The sequence below is a fragment of the Lasioglossum baleicum genome, chromosome 15, assembly GCF_051020765.1.
Source record: "Lasioglossum baleicum chromosome 15, iyLasBale1, whole genome shotgun sequence".
In the NCBI taxonomy this organism is placed as follows: domain Eukaryota; kingdom Metazoa; phylum Arthropoda; class Insecta; order Hymenoptera; family Halictidae; genus Lasioglossum; species Lasioglossum baleicum.
In genome coordinates, this window is record NC_134943.1 from 1,926,850 (window position 1) to 1,953,556 (window position 26,707).

At 33.0% G+C, this 26,707-nt stretch overlaps 1 protein-coding gene across 4 annotated transcripts; it reads right to left on the reverse strand.

Annotated features, from left to right (window-relative positions):
- Positions 1 to 92: 92 nt before the first annotated feature.
- Positions 93 to 26,707, reverse strand: Qtc (GRIP domain-containing protein quick-to-court). Of its 4 annotated transcripts, XM_076438799.1 has the most exons (9): positions 26,241 to 26,706; positions 13,705 to 13,963; positions 13,403 to 13,623; positions 9,178 to 9,456; positions 7,743 to 8,279; positions 7,018 to 7,254; positions 6,569 to 6,664; positions 5,476 to 5,577; positions 93 to 3,844 (listed from the first exon to the last, which is right to left on the reverse strand). In XM_076438799.1, the coding sequence occupies exons 2-9, from the start codon at positions 13,916 to 13,918 to the stop codon at positions 3,635 to 3,637; spliced, it is 1,896 nt and encodes a 631-aa protein (XP_076294914.1). In that variant the 5' UTR covers positions 13,919 to 13,963; positions 26,241 to 26,706; the 3' UTR covers positions 93 to 3,634. The 4 variants fall into 4 exon arrangements, with proteins under 4 accessions (XP_076294914.1, XP_076294913.1, XP_076294916.1 ...); XM_076438798.1 differs by having other exon boundaries at positions 13,403 to 13,963; XM_076438801.1 differs by lacking the exon at positions 9,178 to 9,456 and having other exon boundaries at positions 13,403 to 13,963; positions 26,241 to 26,707.

Consider the following 26,707-nt stretch of genomic DNA (forward strand, 5'->3'; position numbering starts at 1 on the left):
TGTTTAATAAATCTTTTCTAATACCCTATCATTATTCTTTAGTTATTGTTTATAATCGGAATACACGCATTAAATACTCTATATTCAAATGTCAGATTAAATGTTTTATTTGCGATTACTTATCGCGATTAGCAATTTTTTCTTAAATATATTATAAAACAATTTATCAATTAAAGGTATACTCGTGAATGTATTGGATCCTTAAAGACTTTATTTACAATCACCAAAATGATGGAACACAAGAATAGAATGTCAACAAAATTTGTTTCTATGTATAAATACGCTTTAGAATTATTTTACGACATACCATAAAAACAAAACAAATTGCTGTATTATAAGCTTAAGGTTAACTTTTTAATGATTATCACAACTCTTATTTCTTTTGTACAAAAGAAAAACGTAATTGCAGTAGTCATCCAGTGGGTGAAAATGCAAAATACGCTGTTTTGTTGACATACACGATGTTGTTACTTTCCTTGTATATTTCTTACAATAATTGCACGCAATATTATGTACAAATAAATTAGTATAGAAATTTAATTCACATCGGGTACACATTAATTTAAACGTTAGGCCTAACTCTCTAAAATACAGAAAAGGAACATTATAACGATTGCACATGTTTTTTATGTCAAGAATTCTATATTGGAGATGCGAACATTCGTATATTCTGAAAATATTAACATTTCATAATTTTTATAGTTTGATTCTTTATGATATGCGTAAATCATGTGAAATTCACATACCCCACATCAAAATTTAATTATCTATTAATATAATATACATATAAATATTACAGATGATGTAATATTATATAAATATTATATATGCACGATTTATAAATTACGAAACTATTTGCAGGAAAAATGTTTACATCTTTAGTATAGATACAGTTTAAATACATTTTTAAAAATAAGCAGCATCGTATATTGTAAATATAATCCTAGTTTTTTATTTCATTGTGTAATGAAATGATCTCATTGAGGGTATCAGAAATAAAATTAAATAGAATCTTTTTGATCTTGGTTTAATTTTCATTATTATTTTAACTCATTGACATAACAAAACTATATCCAAACAAAGACCTCAGAAATTTTACTCAATAAATCAGGAACAATACGTATCATATATGTGGAATAGTAAAACCAAAATTTCCAAATTAGCATAAGTACGCTACAATAATGTAGAATAGTTATAAAAAAATTATTTTCCAATACCCTCTATATTAGTTGCCAAATATAATTTTAATGGAATTTTAAATATAAATTTGGCTTTCATTTTTACACCGAATTTAATATTTAGTGCTTTAGCTTTTTTTAATTGAGTTGGAACGAAGCAAACCATAAATAATTGTTTCTTGCACTGCGTCATTTGTAATTCATAGTTTTTAAATATTTAGATTTATCTTTGGTTTTTAATCTAATGGTAAATGCAGTAAATTACTTCAGGATTTATGAGTTGGAGTTATCAATAAGAGCTGTGCTTTGAATCTCCTACGTTCGACGTCCATAAATGTTTCATAACATTCTTCCCTAATATTTACCTACTTTAATGTAACAGGCGGATAAAAAGGCAAGATATTTTTCTCAGTCTCCAAATTGTTTGCTTACATGGACGCCATATTACCGGACTGATATAATTTATCATTTGTGTATAATATACATAACATGCCATGACCAATTAAACAGACAATTTTTTAAATAATAATTTTGCATACACATTCCAGTTTCTATTCTTTACGAAATAAAAAAAAGAGGTTGTTCATAGCTTCATATGAACAATAAGTTAACCTTTTCCATTGGAATTCGTATTATCCTCTATATACTTTGCTTTGGATGCGTTCATCCAAAACGTTAATATTTGTACAGGTATACATGCAAGTTTTACACTATATACAGTTACATTTGTATATATATGTAAATTTAATAATAGTTGACTATGTGAATCTTTTGGTATGTGTGTGCACACATGTATATATAGTATATTGCATACTTATTAATAAAAAAACTCTGTTAGATTTGAATTCAAGAAAAGAATTTTCCTTTTATACTTCAGTTATATACTTTTTTCAAGCATATTTTATAAAATGAATTTGATCACTGGCATGTACAATATACAAATAATATATATACTTATATACGGTAGACCAATTTCTTCGAAATTCCAATGCAAAAGATTAAATGCACCGTTTATTCTTATACTTGCATCAGTATTTTCATCTTGTATGTATACGTACGACAAAAAATTTTGCACAACACCACTTATTCTGTATTCCAAAAACATTCTTTCATCTCCTTAAATTATCATACAACTTAATAAAGTAACTATGATGTATTAATATTTTGTACATTTCACAAATTGTATATATTCATCTATAATTTTACTGAAAGAAAATAATGAATATCATGAAATTTAACGACAAGTAATTTAGAAAAGTGAATTTTTCCATTCACATTACTTTCTGTTTTTAAAGCTAGCTCTCCCATATATTTTCTTTATAAATGTTTAAACGCAACTGTATAAACTAACTTTTCAAATTAACAGGAACGGGAAGTAGTTGTCAGAAATGTCTATAGTTCGTCCAACGAAACGAGGCAATAAGGACGCACGCTGGTTTTTTACTGCCTCGTCTTGTTAGATTCTCTATATGAAATTTGAATTTCTACAATAGAATACAGTCACATTAACTGAACGGTACTTTCTATAAATATACGAGAAGGATACACAGTAATATCTTAAAATGTAGTGCAGGGAAAAGCAGTGGCAGTCAAAAAAATATAGCATCATTATTAATTTAATAAATTTACACATTTAGCATAAAACTTCAGTACTTCTGTGTAATTAGTTTTATTAGCTACCAAATTTTGTCGTGTATGCACAATGGATAAAATTTAATTTGATATATAATTTGAATTTTATACTATAAAAATTTCATTATGCTTTTTCTTTAAAAACTATCTTATGAAATATAGGTCATGGCTTCGTACTGATACATACGTCGAAGGGTTTGCTCGAATAAATCAATATACATGCGTTCTGTAGTTCAGACATTAAAATCTTAGTGTGATGCTGGTCTTTCCAAGCATTTAAAAACAAAACAAAAAGTTATTTAGAAACAAAATTTAAGTATTTCGTCACAAGACCATGGTCAAAAATTAAAATTATTTCCTCGATATTCAATATATAAAATGAAATAAACATATCAATCATTTGGAAAGAATGCTAATAGTAAACAATTGTATTAAAATTGTAATGTACATAGTCTATATGTAACATACACAACATACTATATAAAATATTACTTTTTATAAGACTGATAATGATAGCATACATATATATGTATGTGTATATAAAGAGTACTGAAAATACATACAATCTTATGTATCAATATAGAAGTTCATGACAAATATTCCACATTTAAGATTTGAAAATTTCGGATATCAAAATAAATATAGCAACATTGTACCTTGCTATAGTATAATAATAAAAACATATGAGTTGTAATTTCTGCGTGTTGATTCTAAACAGAATCTAATGAATTAAAGTTCATCTTCCTTTGTACTGTAACAATATAGAATGAGTCACGAGTCTATCTGAAATCAAATTAACTATATGTAAAAAATTGTACAATCTGTTACTTTCTTGTGGATCGATATAATCTGTCAATATTGTGCTTTTCAGCCTCTGTGAATCCTAAAATGCTTTCGATAGCATTCAAATGACCCTGATGATTCTCTTTATCGGTTAGGAAATAATAGATAGCTGATTTTAGGAACTGCAATGTGATCTCTGGATCCAGGGTACCTTGCTGGCTTCGGGCTTCTATAATGCGTCGATACATTACCTGTTTAAGAAATTATTCTCGTTAATAATTCATACAAGCTATATCACATACCTTTACCCAATGCGGTGCATTTTCAATTATATATACATGCTGCAGCAGTGAATTAAAAAAAACATTAAACCTATAGATATAACAATAATAATATATTAACAGATATATGTATATATGAAAAGCAGAATGTATATGTATATGTACAGTAGAACCAACTATGTCCAAACTAATCATTGCAACTAAAATATTTTTCTATGTCGTTTCGACTACGAGTTATTCTAATGTTTTTTCAAAAATATACATTATATATTTGCAAGAGAAGAAGATGTCTATTATTGGCTCTTCATAGATAATAAGACATTTGGATAAAAGGGCATAATAAGGTATTCAAATAATTATTTGAATATAATCAGTGTTCGAGTACAGATGGTTCTACAGTACTAATTTTTAGTAGAGATATGTATACATTAACGTAAGAGTAGTTTATTCATCATTTTTTGTTAGATTTAATGTTAAATAATGGCTCTTTTCGATGAAAAAGTGCAAAAGCATTCTTAAACATGTGCAAACTTACATCGACTAAAGGATGATAAGAGGCTGTTTCTTTCAAGTGCACAGGATAGTTTCCCCACACTGACTAATAATGCGTATAAAACCAACTACAATTGTGCTTGCTAATCAGCATGCAATTGTTGTGGCAAAGCATTCTTTAATAAATGCACTTTTGGAAAATATCTTTATAATGTAATTCATTGATGGTAACACGTAGATCCAATTCCTGTGTGTGCCATTGTAGACTCTACATTTATTATTATTATCTTTACTGATTACTAACATGTTTTTCAATTAATATAAATTGTATAGTCGAAGTATCTCGATAGTAGTGAGGTGATATTGCAAAGAAAAATGATTTAATTTATTTCTATAATTGAATGATTCAAAAAGGAATGATATTTCTGATACTCTTAAAAACATAGATAATATACTATAACACATATACTAACTAAAATTGATGCAAATTCTATTTCTTCAACGAAGAGCACATGTTCATGCTCATAAAAGCTATTTATCGTTCTATTTACACATTTATTTGTTACTTATGTTCATGCTTAAATGAACAACGAAAATGAAACAAGGCTTTACGTATACTACAGAAGACTTTTCTCTAATAAATAACTGACAAATAAATGTCTAAAATAAGTCGATGTTAATCGATATAATCGAATAAATCGATATTAAAAAAATCAAGATAACAGTTTAAGTCGCAGTGATAATTAGAAAAACATAAAAATATATATAATTTTATAAGAAAATATAATTATAAAATACAATCATTCGGGTAATAGTGAAGGGATTATTTAAAAAGTAAATCTTACATAAATGATATGTGGCTTTCCTCCCTAATTATAAGTATAGAAATTATAAACATTCTGCACAACAAACATTATTCTTCAAAAACAATATAAAGATACATACATTATCTTGCAAAAGAACCTGGAAAATGCAGAAATAGAAAACAAAGGAGTAGGGAGGAGCATGAAGATTGCTAGTGCATCCTGTATACGAACAAGCACAACGCAGATGCTTAATAAACAGTGGATAAGAATCGCATCGCGTGGCAGTTCAGCAGAAATACAGACCTTACGTGTGCCAAGGACCCAGAGAGAAACAGCCTCCTTAGCACTTAATAAAATTTGGCTACGATCGGCTGAAATGTGAGGTTCAGGCGAGTAGCTTGTGTCCTGGAGTGTGAGCGGCGACCAAAAAAAGTGGCACATCATTAGTACAAGAGAACTGTGAACTACAGAGATGCTCAGAAAGTGATGCATAACAGAGATTCCTTAAATTTTCTAAAGCAACTTCTAAATCCGTTAAGAGTCAACCAAAAAAGAAGAACAACATCATTTGAAGAAGTATTCATATTAATATAAAAGAAACTTATTAAACAGTTATTGAGTACTATCCAAAAATTTGAGTGTTTTATATGCAGGGATTGAAAAGGTTTTGAAAGTAACGGTTTCAAACTTACGATATCCTCTCACAAGTTACAACATTATTTCGGTTCTTCGTAAGTGTCTTGAGAACCAAAACCAATATTATAACTGTTTTCAATCCCTGATTAGGAATCACAAAAGTTTATAGAAAAATCAAAGAAAAGAAAGAAATTTGAATGTATTACAAACCCCATAACGCTGTTTAGAAAAATCAAGGAAAAGATTGAAAGAACTTAAATATAGTGCTGTATATGAAAAAAATATGAAAATCATTTATTTTGCCACATAGACGAAAAGTATTCGTTATTACCCCTAATGAAGTAAAGAAAATGAACGTTCAAAATAAAGCATTGTGATAAATAAACAACTCTTGCCGATTAAATACGTCTTATTTCCTATAGGCTGAAACACAGTTTCTCTGAATTATATGAGCAAACTATTTTTATGTAATACACATTAAATTTTGATAATTATTTTCTATGCTTTGCTCCTGTAAGTGATATAATCTATATTGTTCTTTGAAGAATATAATTTATATCTTCATAGTATTTGTTGTAAGAAATTTTAGTACACTGTGTTAAAAATATAATTCATGCTATTTTATATTGCTATAGAGATGAAGCTTCAGTTATATGATATCAGGCACAAACAATTACATAATTCCATTTTTAATGTGCAATCGTGTAATATTACCATTGTAATATTAATAACGTAACTTCAATGAAATTAGTATATTTACCTTGACATTTTCTAATTCTGCTTGCGTAACTGTTAGTTGTTGAAGTAGTTCTGCAACCGAAACCTTTGGTGGTGTTTGGTGTGCATGTTCAAGTATCTATGTTTGCGGAGAAAAACAATGAAACAGATTAATACTTAATTTCTAATTGTACAGCATAGTAGAATTAAAGTATAGTTTATAATTATATATAAAGTATTTAGATCATATTAGGAATATGTATTAGGTTGGGGAAAAAGAAATCCATCATTTCTCCGCTTGAGATAACGTAAAAATAATGCATTTCTTTTTCCCCAACCTAATATTTTCACACATTGTTTTTTAGTGTCCTGCAATACCTTAATCAAGAAAAAATATTAGAAACAAATTTTAACTACCTTGCAATTCTCCAGATACAATTAAAAGCTACAATATTTAAAATTAAAAATTACAAATTTATAATATTGCATTACCTGATCCGCTTGCTCTATGCGTGCAGCTTCTTGACCTTTGGCATACATTTTCAGGTACATTTGTGTATTTCTCTCCTCTTGTTCATTTAACAACGACTTCTGCTCGGCGAGTTCACTTTTCACAGCCTCTAATTCTATTTCTAATTCACGAGCCCGAGTCTCCGCAGCATCAACACTTGGTCTGACTTCACAATAACGTGTGTTCACCTCAGCCAATTGATTTAATAAACTTTCCACCTATGTTTGAACAACATAATATTAATTATAATTGTATAATAATAATATTAATTAGTATCGGTAGTAATTGGTAGTAATTATTAGTAATATTGTAGTATCCAGTGGTACATACTACAATGATAAAGGAGGTGTGCCGACTTCCCTCAAAAAACTGAGGCAAATGAGTCGTAATTCTCTGGCCGCCGCCAGACGGCGCATGGTCCCAGGTACTGTACATGTGCGAATGAGATTGCGCTGCTGAATACACACAATCACACTCATTCGCACACGTACGGTACCTGGAACCATGCGCCGTCTGGCGGCGGCCAGAGAATTACGACTCATCTGCCTCCAAATTTCAGCATTAAAGAGATGCTAAGTCGGCACACTTGTATAATGCACCGTGGATAAAGGTAACATGACAATTACTGAAAACATTCTTTATTGCATGTTTATCTTTTTTCAGTCGTGATATTCCTTATTTGCAATACCGAGTCTCGTACACCTACCTTATCATTGTGCCTTTGTTTCAGTTCTTGAAGTTCATCGATGTGTCTGCGATGCATCTCCTCGATTCTAGTTTCATAAAGGTTAACCAGCTTCCGTCGCTCTTCATCTTTGTCCGGCGTGGCCGACCTGGCGGATGTCTCGGAGGTGTCGTCTTCGGCAACTTTATTAGGCGTAATGGTGATATTGGTCGCTTCCGGTTGCGCCTCTGGCAAATACACCGAATCTTTCGAGTGAATCGATCCGTCCTCGAAGTGTCCGGAGTCCGCCAAAGAGGAAGGCAAATCTTGGCTACGCTTTTCCGGAGTCTCGGGGCATGGGACCTTCGGTATTGCACCTTCGTCCGGTAAATCCTTGCTTGGAGATTCCGGCGAGAAAGGATTATTTTCCCGTACAGTGAGAGCATCGCTGCTATCCGTTCTCTCATCCGGACTGTTCAGGGAAGCTTTGTATAATCTCAGCTCCACCACCTCCTTCGTCAACCGAAAGATCTCTTGATCCTTTTCCTCGATTTCCTTACGCGCGTCTTTCAGCAAAGCCTACGAAGACACCGTGAGAATAAATACATAAATAAAGAAATATCCGACTAATTCGAGAGACCTGCGCGTGAGAACAAGCGCCATCCGCGGCAAAGTAACACGCGCAAATAACTATTGAATTCATGCAACGCCATTTCCCTAGCAATCGCCGAGCGCCGGAGACAAGGTTCATTAGCAAGCTTCGAAGTTTGTTAAACCCGAGGAATTTGATTATGCATACATGTACGGGTGTTCAACTATCTATACGACTGAAACACAATTCCGGTAGCTTGAACAAAAAATGTTATATTCTGGAATCGAGATAAACAGTGGGTTTTCGCTGTTAAAATAATTCTGTTCGTTTATTTCTATATATTCTATCACACTATAAGTACTGTGTCAATCACTATGTGCAATGATAATTTTTGTCCAAGTTTAGAAAATCATTTTTATTGTGGCACGTATGAACCGAATTTTACGAGGATTTTCAACTTCCTAGTTTTATTAATGAAATTGCACATATTCAAAGCATATCATTTCATTGTAAATTTAGGACTGAAAAATATATATTAACATCAACAGACAGAGGATGTCGCACGATGTGAAAACTAGTATGTACAAGCGAGTTCCTTATCAATCGATAAAATAATAGCATACATTAAAATAATTAAAACATCAAATAGCCTTAATGAAAAGTCGAGCAAAAAATGGCTCGGAACGGAACGTGTGTTAATTAATATGCGGCACTTAAAGTGTTAATAATTTTTTATTCAGCACTCAGCACTGGTTTGAATCACAACGTCGAATAATACATATAGTTTAGTAGAAAAAGCTCAAGATCATTTTTATTAAATAAATTCATTTTTAAATAAAAAGGCTCGTTTTGATCATGCATTTTCCTTCGCCTAGTGATTCTCACCTGAAACTTTCTAACTTGTCTAGCTGCCCTCTGAGTCGGCGTGAGATACTGTTCATTGTCACCGTTATGATTCGAACAATGAACTACGTATTTTCGTGATCTACCAGACCATGTGGTACCGTTAAAAGCAAATGTAGCATGATCACAGGCGCTCGCGGTGCTGCAGGCACTTCCGTAACTTTTTACGCTTTCCACATCGCTGTCATCGGCAATTCCTGTGCTTGATCCTCCAGAGGCCGCGTGTCCAAAACGCGGCCTAGCCGGTGTCAATGAAAGACTCTACAGAAATAGATCATCATTTAATTCGTACCTAATACATATTTATGTAAGAGTAGGGTAATAATTAGACTCCGGATTTTATGCGTTTGTACCAAAAATGAGCAAGTGCAATTTAAAACAGTGAAAATATTAAAAGATTTTGACATTCAAATTATTAATGAAGAATATAAATTTATAGTTAGCTCCTGCATCTTGCAGTTGATGAACAAACTTTCTATTTTGCATAAACATCCGGAGTCTAGTAATAACTGGACAGCGGATCTTTATGCAAAATAATAGTAAATAAGAGAATAGAAATTTATTTTATTTCTTAATATGTTTATAATAGGTTGAAAATAATATATAATAACAGCATTTTCAAATTCTTCTAATGTTGTTACTGTTTTAAATTACACCTATTCATTTTTGTCATAAATGCATAAAATCCGCTGTCTAGTAATAATTAGATTGCGGATTTGTATAAAAAATAAATATGTATACCTGTGTTTTAAAGTAATACATATATTGCCTATTGGATATTCAGTATAATATCAAACTCGAAACAATAATGTTCTAATTAATTATTTCAAAATTTCGTTCAGATCACAGCTAATAGGCATGTAGATGAACTTAATTAATCTGGCGTTGTAAACAAATAAACAGTAACGTCACGCTAGGACAAATATGCAATTATAATAAACGGTCCACGTATGATACAGTTTGATTACGATATTGTATTAAATTTAAACGTACAAGCAGGGAAACACATAATTGCTCGTTAACGATTAGACGGCTATATGCATTCTACGATTAATTCCTTCAACGGTTCAATTACATGATGGTCTTGACACGTGTAATTATTTCAATGTCTACACCGTTAATTGCCTCTGAAGATATCATTTTGAAAATTATTCATTTATTCCATAAAAGTTGTTGTCATCGAATATACATGGAATGAATCATATTTCATTATCATAATATTTAATTAATTGTACATCCAAGTACGTTCGTTGATAAAATATTTCTAAATAGAATCATTTTAAACACGAAGTATTAAGCATGCATAAATTAGTTATGCTTTTAACTGTAATAGTTCATGTTACGAGAAACCATTGTTTCGTTCTCGTAATCAGAAGCTATTCCATTATCAATGTAAGAATCTAAGCGTCTTGTTCGATGCAATCGCTCGTCTAACTTTTCCCAACAAATTGTAATTAAAGTAATTTGGTTATGGACATTAATCAGCTAACCAGTGTAAGGGATCCATCAGATAAAAAACAAGGGCAAGCTACTCTTTGTAACAACAATTTTTCATTTAAATGGGTGTGCTTAATTACTCTGTTTGTTAATGCTTCATGGTAACGTTACCATTCAAACTGGCGAACACAGTAGAGCTGCGATTATTTCGACGATATTTCGATAAATTTAGTTAATTTTTATTTTACCTTGGTATTACTAAATCCAACGTTATACAAATACAGTAAAGTTGAATCGTATGATTAGACTGCAAATTTCAAGAATTTACATTAAAATCTCCTTTTTAAAAAATTTGTTAATTGCGGTATGTTTGTTATTTGTTGAATAATATCTTAAGACATCTTCAATCATATTCATTTTAATAAAGAACTATTCAATAATTGCTTACTGTATCTGAAACTATTAAAAATTATTATTAAAACAAACTCTTAGAGCAAAACTTAAAGCAAACCATTTAAAGTATTCACTTGTTACATTAGAAACGATTCTTAGATAAATTAAAATAAAAACATAACATATTATGTAATATTTCTATAAAAACAAGAACGTTGGTACAACGAGTAAGATAATGAAAATCCTGAAATAATACTCGAACATTCTAAATAAATTAGGGAACTGGTAAACAGTTATTTTACACAGTGTTAGTAACAGTGATAGCTACACGTCATTCACTTAAAAAATAACGTTATTGTGTACTCTCGGGAAAGTACACGCAGGGTACCAGAAAAGAAGAATATACACAAAACACAAAATTCACCATTTTTATACCTGGCCAAGCTAAGGGTGATTTACCTCCAGCTTACGCAGAAGCTTTCATGCAGGCCTACATTAGGAAGTCTGGCATGAAAGTGAGGCAAAATCAAAAGCCCCATCAAGCTGAGAAATGAAAGACTCTTCTTAGAGAAGCTTGCAAAATCTGTGCGGGAACAATTTTTAAGCAAACGATCTTACAAATTGGCCAATAAATATTTCAGATCAGCTTCGATTTTATTGATGAGAATTAAAAATTCGATGCGAACTAAAAACATTGTTAATGTGAATTAACAACATGAAATGGATCATTATCATAACCATTTTTCGGAACAAAATTTCTTGTACAGTCATCAGCAAAAATTCATTTATAGTAGTATCATTATGTAGTACAATTTCGGAGTGGATCATCCGCAGAAGAATTATACAAAAGCCTTTATTAGTATCAAAGATATTCTAACATCTAAAAGTATATATGTATAGATCTGTCTATGAAAATCTCATCAACAGTTTCTCCAAGCCGATAATTTCGTCACCTTATTTCCGAAGAGAGACCATGAATTGTAAAGCGATCTATTAATTTTATTGAAGATTCGCGCAACAGAAATAGTCTGCCGAATGGCGTCGATAAAACTGCAGAGCACCGGCTCAAAAGGAAGAGAGGGTCGAAACACTTTAATTTCAAATACCGTTATTGTTTGCTGGGATTAAAGTATCGATAACGGGATTGACCGCAATCATTTTTCTCACTATAAATACTACGATCTCGCGCAAGTGTAAGAGAGAGATATCGTCTGCACAATCGCACGGCTAACAATAACTCGGTTTCTTTATTACTAGCGCCGTCTTACTATGTACTCGTAATTAGACAGGTATAATTAATAAATTGAGCTTTGGTGAGCTGAGTATCTACTCATCTACTCGATGTCTATTCTCTTAACTGCACGCGCCTTCTTTTCAACGTCCACCGTCAAACGGAGTTTCTTATCAAAGCTATCGAGGATGAACAATTCTTTTGTCTTAATAACACGACATAAATAACTTTTCACATTTGATTAAACAATTTTTACTCTCTAATTTCGCAGTCAAAGTGTTAATCGCGTTGCTCTTGTTTACTTAAAAACTTATTCTGTATTTGCACCGCGCATATTGGTAGAAAGCGAAACGAAATTTAGGGAAAGAACCAAACACATATTACAATAAGATAAGATTCTAATAATAATAAAAATCTATAAATTGGGATAGAACGGTCACTTTTCACAAGTGCAGCTAACGTTGATATATCGCTACTGAGCACTAAAAGGGTGAAACATCAGCAATTTCAAGCAAAGACTCAAGTGTCCAGAAGCTTGTGGCCGGTAACGTAGGTGTATACTCAATTTTCAAAGAGAAATCGCCCCAGATTTTCCACGAAGGGACAGAATGATGATGCCAGTTTGCTTTTGTATGATCGATGTTATATGATGTTACAATAATCTCTTGACGATTTAAACCTTTTGTAATTTTCCGTAGCTATCTTCAAATTCTAGAAAGCCAACAACAATGCATGTAAACACATCGCACCTAATGAGCTTCTGCAAGCAATTTTGAAATATTCCTCAGGATCAGTACGACGTAGAAACGTTCCTGGAGGGTTCAGCACTAGAAGGGTGAAACATAAGCAATTTTCAGAAAAGATTGAGATGTCCGAATAATCGTGGCTGATAGCGTAATTGTACACCGAATTTTGGAAAAGAAATCGCCCTAGATTTTCCAGGAAGGAGCAGAAGAAAACGCGCAAAGTCGATAAGACGCGATTGCCAGGACGCATCTGCGATCTGCATCGAACGGAGGGGTATACGGCGCAGTATCCTGTAAGGATACGTGCTCGCAGGAGAAATCCTGAGTCCTGTTCCGCACGCATCGATCGTGAACAGGTGGTTGCAAATAGTATGGAAAAAACGAAGGGAGTAGTACTCACGAGGGATCGTTGTCGCGGTGATTCTGTTCCATTCTCCGTGATGACTGGAAAAGTGTGATGGTCCGGATGATGGTGTTGCTGGTGTTGCAGGAAGTTGAAGCGGCGATGGTGCTGATGCTGCCTGGTTAGAGCCGCGGTGACCGCGGTACTGGGTGGTGGTGGTGGTTGATGTGGTGAAACCCGTTCACCCCGCATGCGCATGCTCGCCGAACGACGCAAACCTGTAGGCGAGGGACGTGGTATACGGGAATCCGCCGAAGAGGATGATGATATCGAGGGTACCGAGGGTGACGGAACGGTACCCGTTTCACTTCCTGTCGTGCTGCTAGCTAGGCTGCCACCGACATTGACCTTGGTCGCAATGTCGTCATTACATGTCACCGATGGCGACGCCAGCTCCGTCGGTGAAGCATCGCCGTCGCCGTCGCCGTCGCCGGTCTTGTTTACATGGGTTGAGCAGCCTGGATGCATCGATTGCAGGCAGTTTAAGGATCTCTCGCTACCGTGCCGAGCCATCTCCTTTCGCCACTCACCAGATTATCTCATTGTCTCTGCAAATACCTGAAAATTGACTTGGTCAGATCTAGGCTTGAATAGGACAATTGCATTTTGAACTATTATTATGCATTCATAATAAATAATTGTGAATTGAAATCTCTTATCCCTCCGTGGGCAACCTGGGTCGTTTATGTTCGGAGCGAGTCCGCATTATGGGGATAAACTTTTAAACCAATAATTTTTGACAAGTTTTAGTAGGACATCGCACAGCTTCGGATTAAGAATTAGAGAATATCGGGCAATTGTAACGAACTTTGACCATCCAGAGAGAATTATGTCGAACTTTGAACTTTAAACGTCTTTGAACTTTGAACCAATCAGAACCGCCGGAAAGAACGGTCACGGACTTAGACCATCACGGATATGCTGTTTTGGACAGTGAAAAGCCTTGGGCTTGGCAACTGAACTTTGTGACGTTTGGATATATGTTTTATTGTCAGTACAATTTCATATTAAATCTACTGCTAAGTGAGTGTTGGCTGGAGAAGGATGTCTAGTTTAATGGTAATTCATTAACTTTCATTCCTTTCTTGTATTAGTTGTATTTTTCATTGTTTTCGCAGCGCAATACGCACGTTAATTTATTCGCAAACGGTGCGAGTACTTCTATTTCAATTTTGTCTCATCTTTCCACGATTTTTCATTTTGAACGATGAAATTTATAAACTTATCTATCCATTGGGTAAAGGAATAAATTGAATTGGAAAAATAAGAGACGTATAAGGGTTAACTCGTGTAGCTTTTTACTGTAGCGTGTCTTGGCAACCTTGCAGAAGTGTCAGATATGATTCCAGAGTTTTGATACAGGGTGTCACATTCGATGTTACGTATTAGAAGTATGAAGCATACTTCATCGATTTCTGTCACCGACTGAAAGGCCAGGATGGAATTTGGTTGTTTCGCGGTACAAATGCAGTGTGTCTACTAGACTGCACATTTTTACATTTTATGATATAGACTAGATCAAATTCAAAATAGAAAAAACATTTAAAGAATTTAAAAACGTGTTGTTGTATTATCTTCATCTGAACAATTAAGAAAAGAAATTAATGTACGTAGCTTCCATATTTTGCAGTGTAGACAATTTTTATTTTGCGTGAAAATCTCCAGTCTAGTGATTACGATGTTAAATGTGCAGAGAGTCGTATAACAAAATGGTACATATTTTACCGATTAATCTTTATATGAAATTGGTAGTAGGTTTTTATAAGAACAAATGGAAATGAATTCATCGCACGACCTAGTGGTAACTCGCTAACTAATGGAAGACTTGACAGTGATTTGTGTACCAGTTCAAAGAATATCGCAATAGGACTACCATAATGGTAGGCGTGGCGTCTTGTACGGAAAAGGCAACTAATCTCGTAATTCGTTGACCAGCATAAGTTTCGTCGGCCGTTCTTCAATTGAAAACAAATTATCACAGATGCTCGCAAAGTCAGTGTGTAAGGTGTCTTAATTAGATAATTAATATTGGCAATTTAAACGTCTTAGGTTGAAAAGATGTAAAAGTCTGAATTTTTTACTTATAATTTCGGTATTATCAGGATAAATAAAATAAAGATACAATAAAAACAAATATATTCCCTTCAAAAAGATAGCCGATAGAAAAATGTTTATTTCAATTAAAAAATCAACCCAAGATATTCTTCGACCTTTAGCTTTTTTCATGTATGCATATGCGCAAAAGAAGTAAAGATTATTTCAGTCTGATATTTTCAAGGTATTATGCATATTTTTCTTTTGCATATTTCAGCTCCGGTAAACCTAACGAGTTACCTTCGACTCAGGAAATTAATGTTAACCATACATTTTATATCCATTAACAATGTATCACGAACTAATCGCAGGTAAGATACTCCGCATACAATGCATTATTACAAAACGAAATTGTTTTCAATGCTTCAAAGTAAAAATTGCTAATGTTTTACAGAATAATACTGTTCTTACAATTTAACTGCATGTGTACAGAATAAAACGTTCTGCACGTAATCGAATGGTGTGCGAAGAATATGTTATTATTCGTACAACAACTGATTTCTTTAAACAGAAAAGTCTGTATCAGCTGTAGCTGTGAGACTATCTGTGCAGAACTGAATACACATGTTATTCTGCCATAAGAATATAAAATAATACGTACATATGGTAGAGCTTTTCTCGTGCACTATCGCCGATATCTAAGCGATAGCAGTCTCGTGTGCACATAAACGAACTGTTTCAATAAATGCTGAAGAATAGTAGTATTTGCAATCATATACGCTACAATGAATTTAAAGATATACATATTCGATTTTAGTTATCATGTGTATGCAGAAATTTTAGTCTTTTTCAATCGTTCATGCATAATAACTTTGACCTCCTAGTACAATTATAATAAATATAAATAACCAACTGTATTATTGATTAGTATCATACCACTGTCGTATATAAAGAAAAGAAAATTGTTATAACATAATTATGTCATACAGATAAACATTAAAGTGTATGAAATATAGTTGCACTGGAACAGCTTTCACTTTTTATTAGTTGTCGTACGTAATATTATAAAATGTAAAAAACATAGTTGCGTTACAGTGGAAAAGCTTTCACTTTTTATTTGTTGTCTTGTGTAATATTGATGGAAAATTTGTTTTTGTTGGTAAGAGTATTTACATATGAAATATAATCGGTTTCGTACCATTTATTAAACAAGGTAACCTAATTGAGCTTCATCTGTATCGTAAAGTGTTAATATTAGTGAAATCTATTACGAGATTATTTTTCTAGCGTTAAATTGATATCAAGAATTAATTATTATCTATCGAGAATGAAAAGGTTTATCGTAACTGTGTCCAACTTAATCGCCGTGTTATTTCATTTCTTTCCATTTATTGATTCACCCTGTTCTACTAAAGTGATTAACTGGCTTTCTCCTGCAAAGACCTTTGAAACCTTCCACAGAATTTGATCATTATGGTTTATCGATTCTTATTAGACAAGTATGTACATATTTCTCGAATAAAATAATCTAGAATGGAATCTTTAAATAATAAATTGATTTGCTCGATTAAAAGTGCATGATTCACGATTACAACATTTATGTCATCGAACAAATTAACCACTTATTACTTCATATTTCATACATGTAATACTCGCCTAACCACTGGCTTTGACACATTACGTTATGATGGGCAACATGCACTTTACGCTTGATAAAGCAATCGCAAAAGCATGTCTGGAGACACTGATAATGCTTTAAATGTTCTTTACATCATGTAAATAAAAAAAGCGATAAATTCTTGAACTATACTTATCAAGCCATTTTTGTATTTTTGTATTTGTAAATAACATCGACAAATAAGAAAGACCTTTGCACGTCATTTTATATCTTTTTACCGTTTTTCAGAAAGCAGCAATATAATTCTATCTGTATTTATAACCTAATAAATATACATATTTTTTGTATTTAACATGTAATATCTACATAATTTATATACACAATATAACGTTCGAAAATATCAGAATTGTAATTATCCATTGGATTTAATGTTTCATACAATATTTCCAGATATTATAAGGGATCCTGTGAGATTAAAAAATTATCGTGACTATGAGGAGCGAGTCCTGTACGATTCAGCGGAAATAGCATAGCTCTTAAATAGAAACCGGAAATTCACAGTGGTCTTACTGTAAGTACAATTGCACCATTTGCGCAAAATGAGTCAGCGAACTTATTGTTAGAGCATTCATTAGAAGAAAAATCTAACGGCAGTGTGTGAACCAACCTTTGTTCTGCGTAAATGTTTACTGTTCATGTAAACTCACGTACATATTAGGTTCGTAGTTTACAGAAAACATACGAGTGTAGCAAATGAAAATTGATTTCACAAGTCGTATTACAAAATGTTCTAATATTATGCATTTATGAGTTTAATGTTTAAAACAATAGAAATATTCAAGGAATCAAATTTTTTAACACTTTTGCTATCGGAATTATATCAAGAAAGCTTAAGAATATTCTTTGAAATAATAATCCCAAAAGAAATTATTGTTAAATAAAACAATATTGTGAAACAAATATTGTGAAATTAATTGTCATTTCTATTGAATAACTTATTAAGAAATCCTGAGATCAGGATTGTGTATCAGATTTATAAAAAGTATTAAATAATTGAATTAATACATTAAGATCCTTCAAGATAAACATTTTTATTTAGTGTCTTCTGTGTCTTGCAGTTGATGTAGACAACTTTTACTTTGTACAAAATCTGCAATTTAATTATGGAATATAGAAATTTTTATCATATGTTTCATTAACGAGTTGCACGTTAGCTAAACAAAAAGTGACCGGCTCACACAAATTCTATTTCTATATTCTATACAGATAGTATATGTATAGGTATCTACAGTACACACCCACTTTATTTTGTTTTGTGTCCAACACGAAACGAAGAAGACAACATAAAACTGTAAGTGTAGTAGTGGATTGCTTTATGAAATCAATATAACCTCGACCTCGTAGAATGCAACTTTCATGCTTACGTATACATATGTGTACATAATATCTACATATACATTGTTTATTTCCAAAATTGCTGTTGGAACCAAATTCAACGTGACCAAGGAACTGGACCATCCAGTTGCTTCCTAATAAAGGCTTTTATTTCGACAACGAAAAAGTATGTATTACAACAGTTCAAATCACGAAATTTTTTTGAAAATCGCAAACTCAGTGTTGAAATACTTTTTGTTGCTATCGTGTTCACCGATACCGATACTTCATTTTTTTTTCTATTTTGGAAACGTTAAACATGTTATCATATTCTCTACATTTTAAATATTCTTCCGAATTTTCGATTCTGTATTGTCTAAACGTAGCCGTTTTTGAAGCTATTTACTGGCATGTTTGGCATTAGAATTCTCTTTTAAAGACTTCGGTACGGTCGTAAAAGAACAATGCTATTTTAAAGAGCAAAATGCAGAGTTGCAACTTTCTTAATGGCACTTGACGCATCGTAAAGTCACATTAAAATGGAAAAGGATTAATTTATGGACCAGTCTCCTTGAAAGAGGGGTTCGTCACGTCCTGCGTATCTGCGTATCTGCGTATTACCTGCGTTAGACTGGAGTGTTTCCTACTACATATATAGAAAGTATTGCAAGGGTAAGTTCAGAATAAAAATAAAAAAGCACGATAAAAGAGGAAGGGAGAAGGTATTTACTTTCAGGAAAGCATTTAATTTAAACCGGAATTTAATATTAACGCGTTTACTCTCCTATGTTCCATATATAGTTCATGAAGATTTAGAATAAAGACTTCATTATAAGTGATCGAAAGCAACAAGCTCTGAACGTAAAATGAATTAACTTTAACATGGTGCTCCTTAAAATCATTCAAAGCTTCAGATATCAATGTTTTCCAAACATTTCAATCTCTTTATTCATTCAATTTAATCGTTGAAAATTGAGTAATTAAATATCAATTTTATTGCTCCGAGTCAAAATAGACCCGAGCTTCTAATATTTTTAAGCTACGAATATGGAGATTGTAAAGATGCATCCATGAAGAATTATTCAACAAATTTATTTCTGTGGATATATGTATATTATAAAAAAATTCTTGTTATTTTTATTAATCGTTAAAAAGCTCATTTTAGTTTAATAAAATTAAGAGAGAATGTGGTTACCGTGAAAAGTTTCTTAAATGTATACATATACGCCTTTCGTATGTATTAATAACTTTATGAGGGCGTATATACAATAAGTTCTTCGCAGTGACAGCCTTAAAGCTTCTTTAAAATTTACAGAATAATATAGTATCATCTTCAAGAGAAGATTTGTTATTATTACTTTGAAAAAATCGATTGTCTTTTTCTGTGTCCGAGCTTAGAAACTCGGACTGTGAACGTGTTCATTTAATAAAAACATGAGCATTACTGTTTGAACTTTATTACACGCCTTCACTCCCTCGAAGCTCATATACGATTCTCTCCTCTGTTCCAATCGTTAACAATCACACTTATCCGTCCGTTTATTTATAACCGCACGAGCCCACTCATTCGGCGATCAGCTGCATGTTTTATACTCATTCTTCTCGCGTTACGTTCACACATTTCCACATGTCATTTCCTGGACAAAAATGGCAAAAGAAGTTCCTACACGTCTAATATGACATTTTAACTTAACCATTGCTTAAGAGGCTGCATACCGTTGGCCAAATATGTATTGGTCTGGTGAGAAGTAATTTCGGTACTTTAAAGTGAAATTAAACCCAATTTTTTTATTCGAGCAATGAATATCAATGAATTTGAATAGCAATGAATGAAATCACACTTGGATCAATTTTTGGCCGATAAGGAGAAGAGGTTTTATGAGCGCAGAATTGTGAAGCTAACGGAAAGATGGCAAAAGATCATCGAATACAAAAAATTGGGTTTTATTGCACCATAAAATACCGAAATTACTTTCTTGACAACCCAATAAAAAATCGATTTTAAAAAAATGATAATTCTAATACGATCCTTATGAAATGCTCTCCTCTAAAGTTTTATTTGAAAATGGTATTAATTCATATAATAAAAAAAATATAAAAAAGGCATTGCATAAATATAAAAATATAAATATAAAATATATAAAAAATATATATAAAAAAAATATATATAAAATATATAAAAAAGTAAATGTAAATTCTTAGCGTTTTCAAATTAAGAATCAAAGATAAAATTAAGGTATTTATTCATATGTTTATTCAATAACACGAGAAGTCACGTTAAAAATGGCAAAAAGTAATAGAACAGAATGGAAAATATGTTATTGAATAAATCTATGAATAAATTCAATACACGCAGCCATTTTTTAATTGTACAAAGATGATAAAAAAATTTAAATCCTTCACAATCCTTTAAAATCCTTCACAATTGTCTAAAAATTAAATCTCACAGCTCGCGAATTTTTTAAAGAATCAGTGAACTTATATACAACTATAAAAATGAATATTATTACCTGTATAACACAAAGCAGGTTGTGACATGCATTTCTATGAACTTTCTTTGTCATTCTTGAGCTCTGAATCAGCGGTTGCAATACTTTCTATATAGACCGGACACGCTATGCATATAAATAAATATACATATACCTCTATGCAATGTACCATAAAACTAACAAATATAATTTTCAAAATGTAACAGAGCGTAAATGGCATGCGCGCGCAATACTGCCACTAAGTATGTCAAGCAATCGATGAATGAAAAAATTACAAATGGAAAAGACTATTGTTTTCTAAATGATCAAATCACAAACAAATCTCGGTTAATTTGTTTCCTACCAAACTACAATTTATTTTTGAAATCTCATCATATCTTAAATCCTTTTCCTTAATATAATAAAATTTCAATATCTCCGTCGGAATAAAACACCCAAGTCGATTCTGCAGGTATATTTACATTTAAATATAGATAACGGCTTTAATATTCTCTTGGTCGGTTTAATCTCGGTTCCAAAAGTTCCATGAAGTTTCCACGATTCCATTTCATCTCTTGAGAATTAACCCTTGGACGTAACATATTCTTGACCCACATCGAGATCTCGTATAAACATGACCCAAAGTAGCTTTCAAATTCCATTTGTTCTTTTCACAGCTCGTGACATATATGTATAATAATTTACAAATGAATAGGATCTATTTATCGACATACTTTCTGAGCACAAAAATAAAACGAGCGATTAACACAAGTATTTTCACACGTTTTCTGCACTGCGTCGCAGATTCTACATTCCGCAGATTTTACTGTCTGGGTACCAGTGGGACTTTCCGCACAATAGTCCATTGAGTAAGTACATACAGTTAAATTATTAATGCACGTGGTATGTACATGGTATGTAAAAGGTGAGTGAAATTATAAATGTATATTGCGAGGAACAGGACAATTTTTCAAATTGTCGCAAATTGACCTTGACCTCGTTCATTACACAACACTAGACAATTCGTAAATTACCAAGTTCACGATACTACGATTTATTCTGTGTATCCCATTATGAAATAAAAATACATTATAAATAAAGTACAGTCGGACCTCTATTAACCGGCTTGATCGGGAGACAAACAGCCCGAATAAATTAAGGCCCGATGGATAATCGAGACCCGAGGGACATAATTAAAATGTACGTTATTGTTGTACACTAATGTACATTAATGTACAGTATAGATTATTTTTGAAAATTTATTTCCCTTCAAAACGCATATTTGTTTGTAATCGAGATCCGATGAATCAAGGTCCTACTGTGAATAAATAAAGTAATAAAACATTTGAATTTTTTATCTTGATGTTGCAAGATTCCTTTCAACATCGATACCATCAAACCGAAGAGATAAAATCACGCAATAATGATTGCAACGTACAATTTTGACTCACCCTGTACACGATTACAGCTGGTAACAACCAACTACAATAGAACTCCATTTATGAGCCTGTCGGGAGACAAATTGGTTCACCTAATCGGGTGGTTCATAGGAGTCCACCTGTCTCCCACTATTGACTATGGTTTTCGGTACATTTAATATACATATATGTATATATAGGAGTTCACGTTCATATAAAAGGATTTCGCTAGAGTTTAGTTAACCAGTCACTGCTGAAATTGAATTCATATAAACGGAGTTCACCTGGTCGCCCTGTGCATGGTTGAAAAGATGCACACAATATAGCAAGCCATTCTCAAACTATGCTTTCGTCGATAAACCCGCCCTTGTTTTTAATAACAGCCTCGCAGATCCGTGGCATGACAGCGACGAACTTTTCCACCTGTTCCGGCGTTATAGCGTTCCACGTATCTTCTAATATTTGCCAAAGATGTTTTTTCGTGAACGGATGCTGCAGACGAGCGTTCCGTTCCAATTGATCCCACAGAAATTTCATCGGACTTATATCCGACGATTGATCCGGCCACTCCATATTTCGGAACACTATCTCTGCCTCTTCGTGTGCCGGGATGAACGCCGAGGTATAAACCGCGAAATAGTATTTCGAGCTGTTCCCTTGCTGCATAGTGAAGCTATCGCCAACCAGGCGAAGTCCAGCAGGTATAGCATGCTTCTCCATGATCAACTCGTATTCGTTCTGGCTCATTTCTTCTCTAGTTGGAAGCAGATCACCGACACCAGCCCTCGAGAAACATCCCCATACGAAGACGCTACGTTTGAATGTAGAAGTATCAAATTTAGTCCTGCCGGTCCAAAGGACTTTGCTCCAGTCCTTGATCGTCCAATTCTCATGCAATTTGGCCCACTCCAAACGCTTCTTGCGAATTTTTGTCGACAGCAACGGCTTGCTCGTAATCACGTACTCGTACACAGGATTCCGTAATCTTCTCTTAATTGAATTTGGAGGAACTTCATTCGTTCTTCCGTTTCGTCCTCTCTGTTCCCTCAACTGTGCCATGTTATTTAAAGTCTCGGTACTAAAATGTTTCACTGCGCGCCGAACACCGTTGCAAGAATTATTTAAAGTTTGAACGGCTTTTCGCGAAGGTTGTCGCTTCTTACGAATCATGGTAACTGTTGATTTAAGTGACGCTTTGAATGTTTTTGCCATTTCGAGATCTTGTACACAAAGCTTGGTCTTTGCTCGGTGATTGATTATATACGAATGACTGTGATGCCGAGAAAACGTTCATTTTATGCGCTTTGTTGATGACGAATCCATCGAATAGGGATTTTGTATTGACTCACGCTTCATTAGGTGCACCCAAGGGTATCGTACTGGCTTTTTAGAGAATGAAAAAATATATTATTTAATTACAATGTAGTCCGGACTTCTTAACAATACTGGTGTGAAGTGTTCGTGAATAAATAATAAGCAAGAAGATTTTTAACATTGTTAGAAACAAATGGCAGGAACTAACAGAGTACCCGATATTTATAAACAATAGAACATTGGCGATCAAGTGATTTTTTAGTGCGATCGGGAGACATTTTTTATACAAAAACAAGTTGAACAGTAAAATTACCAGCAATTAAACTTGTACAAGCTCTTCTCTCGACAAAATTAATCTTTAAAATGAAATTCAGGTCGCTACTGTGTGCATTCATTAAAAGGAACGAATAATTAAAATTTTCTTCATATATGTATAGCTTATCAAATTAATTATCAATAGATATACGTTATGATAAAATACACACATTCATATTTTACACGTCCTTATTTTTTAATGTTTCGACTATCTTTTGATATTAGCAAGTGCTTCACTGCATTTGTGAAACATATGTTAGAAGAAATAAGTAGTTCCCTTAAATGATTAAACTGTTTTTAAACCTCATATCTTGCAGTTACGACCACAAAAAAATAGGCATAGTCTTCGATGTGCAAACCGGGACGTAGCGATTAGATCATTTTTTAAGACTCATCCTTGACTTACAATGAGAGATATATCCTTGATGTCTTAAATGGCGCGGTTTTAGTCTAGCTTTTCACACGATTGTAACTCTAGTATGTAATACTATTTTTCTAATTGTAAGTGGAAGACATTCATACTATTCCCAATATATCATTTATTATTTTTTTCCAAAACTCATACTCACTATATTATCGCAAAAAGTTGTAAAATATGAAAAAGAATGCCGGTCATTGAAGCTGACAATATCGTTATGAATATTTACAAATATTTTACACGTTTAAAGAGAATGTCGAATGAACGTAAGGCTGAATTACAAGTTTCATACTAAAACTTCGAAACAAACATATTTTACATTAATTACGACTTACGACATTGACTCTTTCTCTTATTTTTTATTAGCTTGCAATACCAATTTGTTCGCTTATCACTATGTATATGTTTACATACTCATATGTTGTTCTTAATATTTCAATAATAAAAAGTTGACTTCTGTTATAATTTTCCAAGGAGAAAATTGTTAATCATGTACCATTTATACATCCATTCTCATTATGCGTCATTATATTTGCATTACTCAGGTAAACGCAGGAAATTCAATCAACGATAAGTGCAACATATGGCATAAAAAAAGTAAACATAAGCGACAAAATTAAACAATCCTAATCTAAAACCGCGATCTTTCACGTTGTTTATCACGCACTCGTGACAATTTAATTATACAAGAATGTATTCAGAAATATAGAGTATCATACTGTAAATTGTAAGTATTCGATCTAAAAAATCTCAGTATTAATTCTATATTGAAAATTCTACATATTTCAATTTTTACATAAATGATTTTCAATAATAAGATCTTAAATTATAGTTCGTTGACTGGAATATTGCTGTCGCCTGTTTAAAATATCCTGGTAGTTTTTATTAATACATATATGTATGACTAGAATTTACTTTCGAGTGCACGATGCATTTCGAAATTTGGAATCGTGAAGAGAACTATTTTTAACGCAAAGTATTTCTTAAATTGCAATGTACTATCTCGCATAAGTCAAGCGACAGACTTCCCGGCTCTAAAAGTGAACGCTTCGTTATCAAAATGATTGTGATCTTGATCTCAATGCCAGATATTTCCGCTTATCTTTCCTTATACATAATACGTCTGATATACGCTACACACGTCACCCGCGACATGAACATAACCTGGGTGAAAGGTGGTTTATCATTAAAGTGTGTATACATATTTTCACGGTATATTGCGGTACAGCTGTTACGAAATACCTAAGAATGCGGAATTCTAGTATGTATTCGGTGATAGTTGATTTTCGAAACGCAATCGTTATCGACGTGCGTTACGAATTTACACATTACTGTGTCATCGCGTTGTACGTACATCGGAACCAACAAATTAGAGCAAGGGAAGGTCTATCGGAATGAAGTAATCGATCATTTGGTGTCCTATTTCAAGAACATGCTGCGGTATTGTACAGCGTCCACATCGTCGTTACAATGATGCCAAAACAAATAAGAACATTTGACAGTTCGTGATTTTTGACACTTCTCTGTCCTCGTGTAGCTACAAGCATGTGTTATGAAACTTACTCGATGAAAATGAAAGTATCTGCTTGATAAAATTTATCAGAGTGAGACAATCAACACACATGTCAAGTAAATGTACGCATCTTTTTCGCATTGTCTTTATTTATACGCTGAAAGAACTATATGCATTTTCGAATAAAATATATCGTAAATCAACATATGTCTCACTAACTGAAATTGGTGAACATGCATATATAAAATCTATCAGTTTCAGTACAATCCCGGTTTTACAAGTTCCTTGATAATACGGTGTGCGGACATGAAATATTACCAATTAGAAAGTAGTAATTAACGTAGCCACAGAACCGTAACTTACCTCTAAAATATGAATTCGAAATGGTAACAGTTTCCTCCCTGGTGTAGTTCTTCAAATAGTTCTAACATCTATTATATGCACGAGCGGGTATCAGTTTTAACAATCAGCAACAGTCGAAATTAGGATTATTCGTAAAGTCGTTCGCGGATATGGAACGATCAGTTTCACTCTTTAATTTGTGCCACGCGGGCTTATCGCATGTAAGAATTGAACATAGCCGCGAATCTAGCGGTCATGGATCTTTTCTACAATGAAAATTGTTGGAACACATATACAATAGGCAAGTCACAGTCTACGATTTGTTGAACATATGTTTGATGGTATAGATCACTGTAAACCGACTGCATCGTGGGAATTTGAACACTTTTCGTATATCTTTGGAGGCATGACTGCTACGCGAACATAAAGCACCCACGATCCTAACGCGACTCGTGGAACAAACAGTGTTACGTTATAGCGAAAGAAAA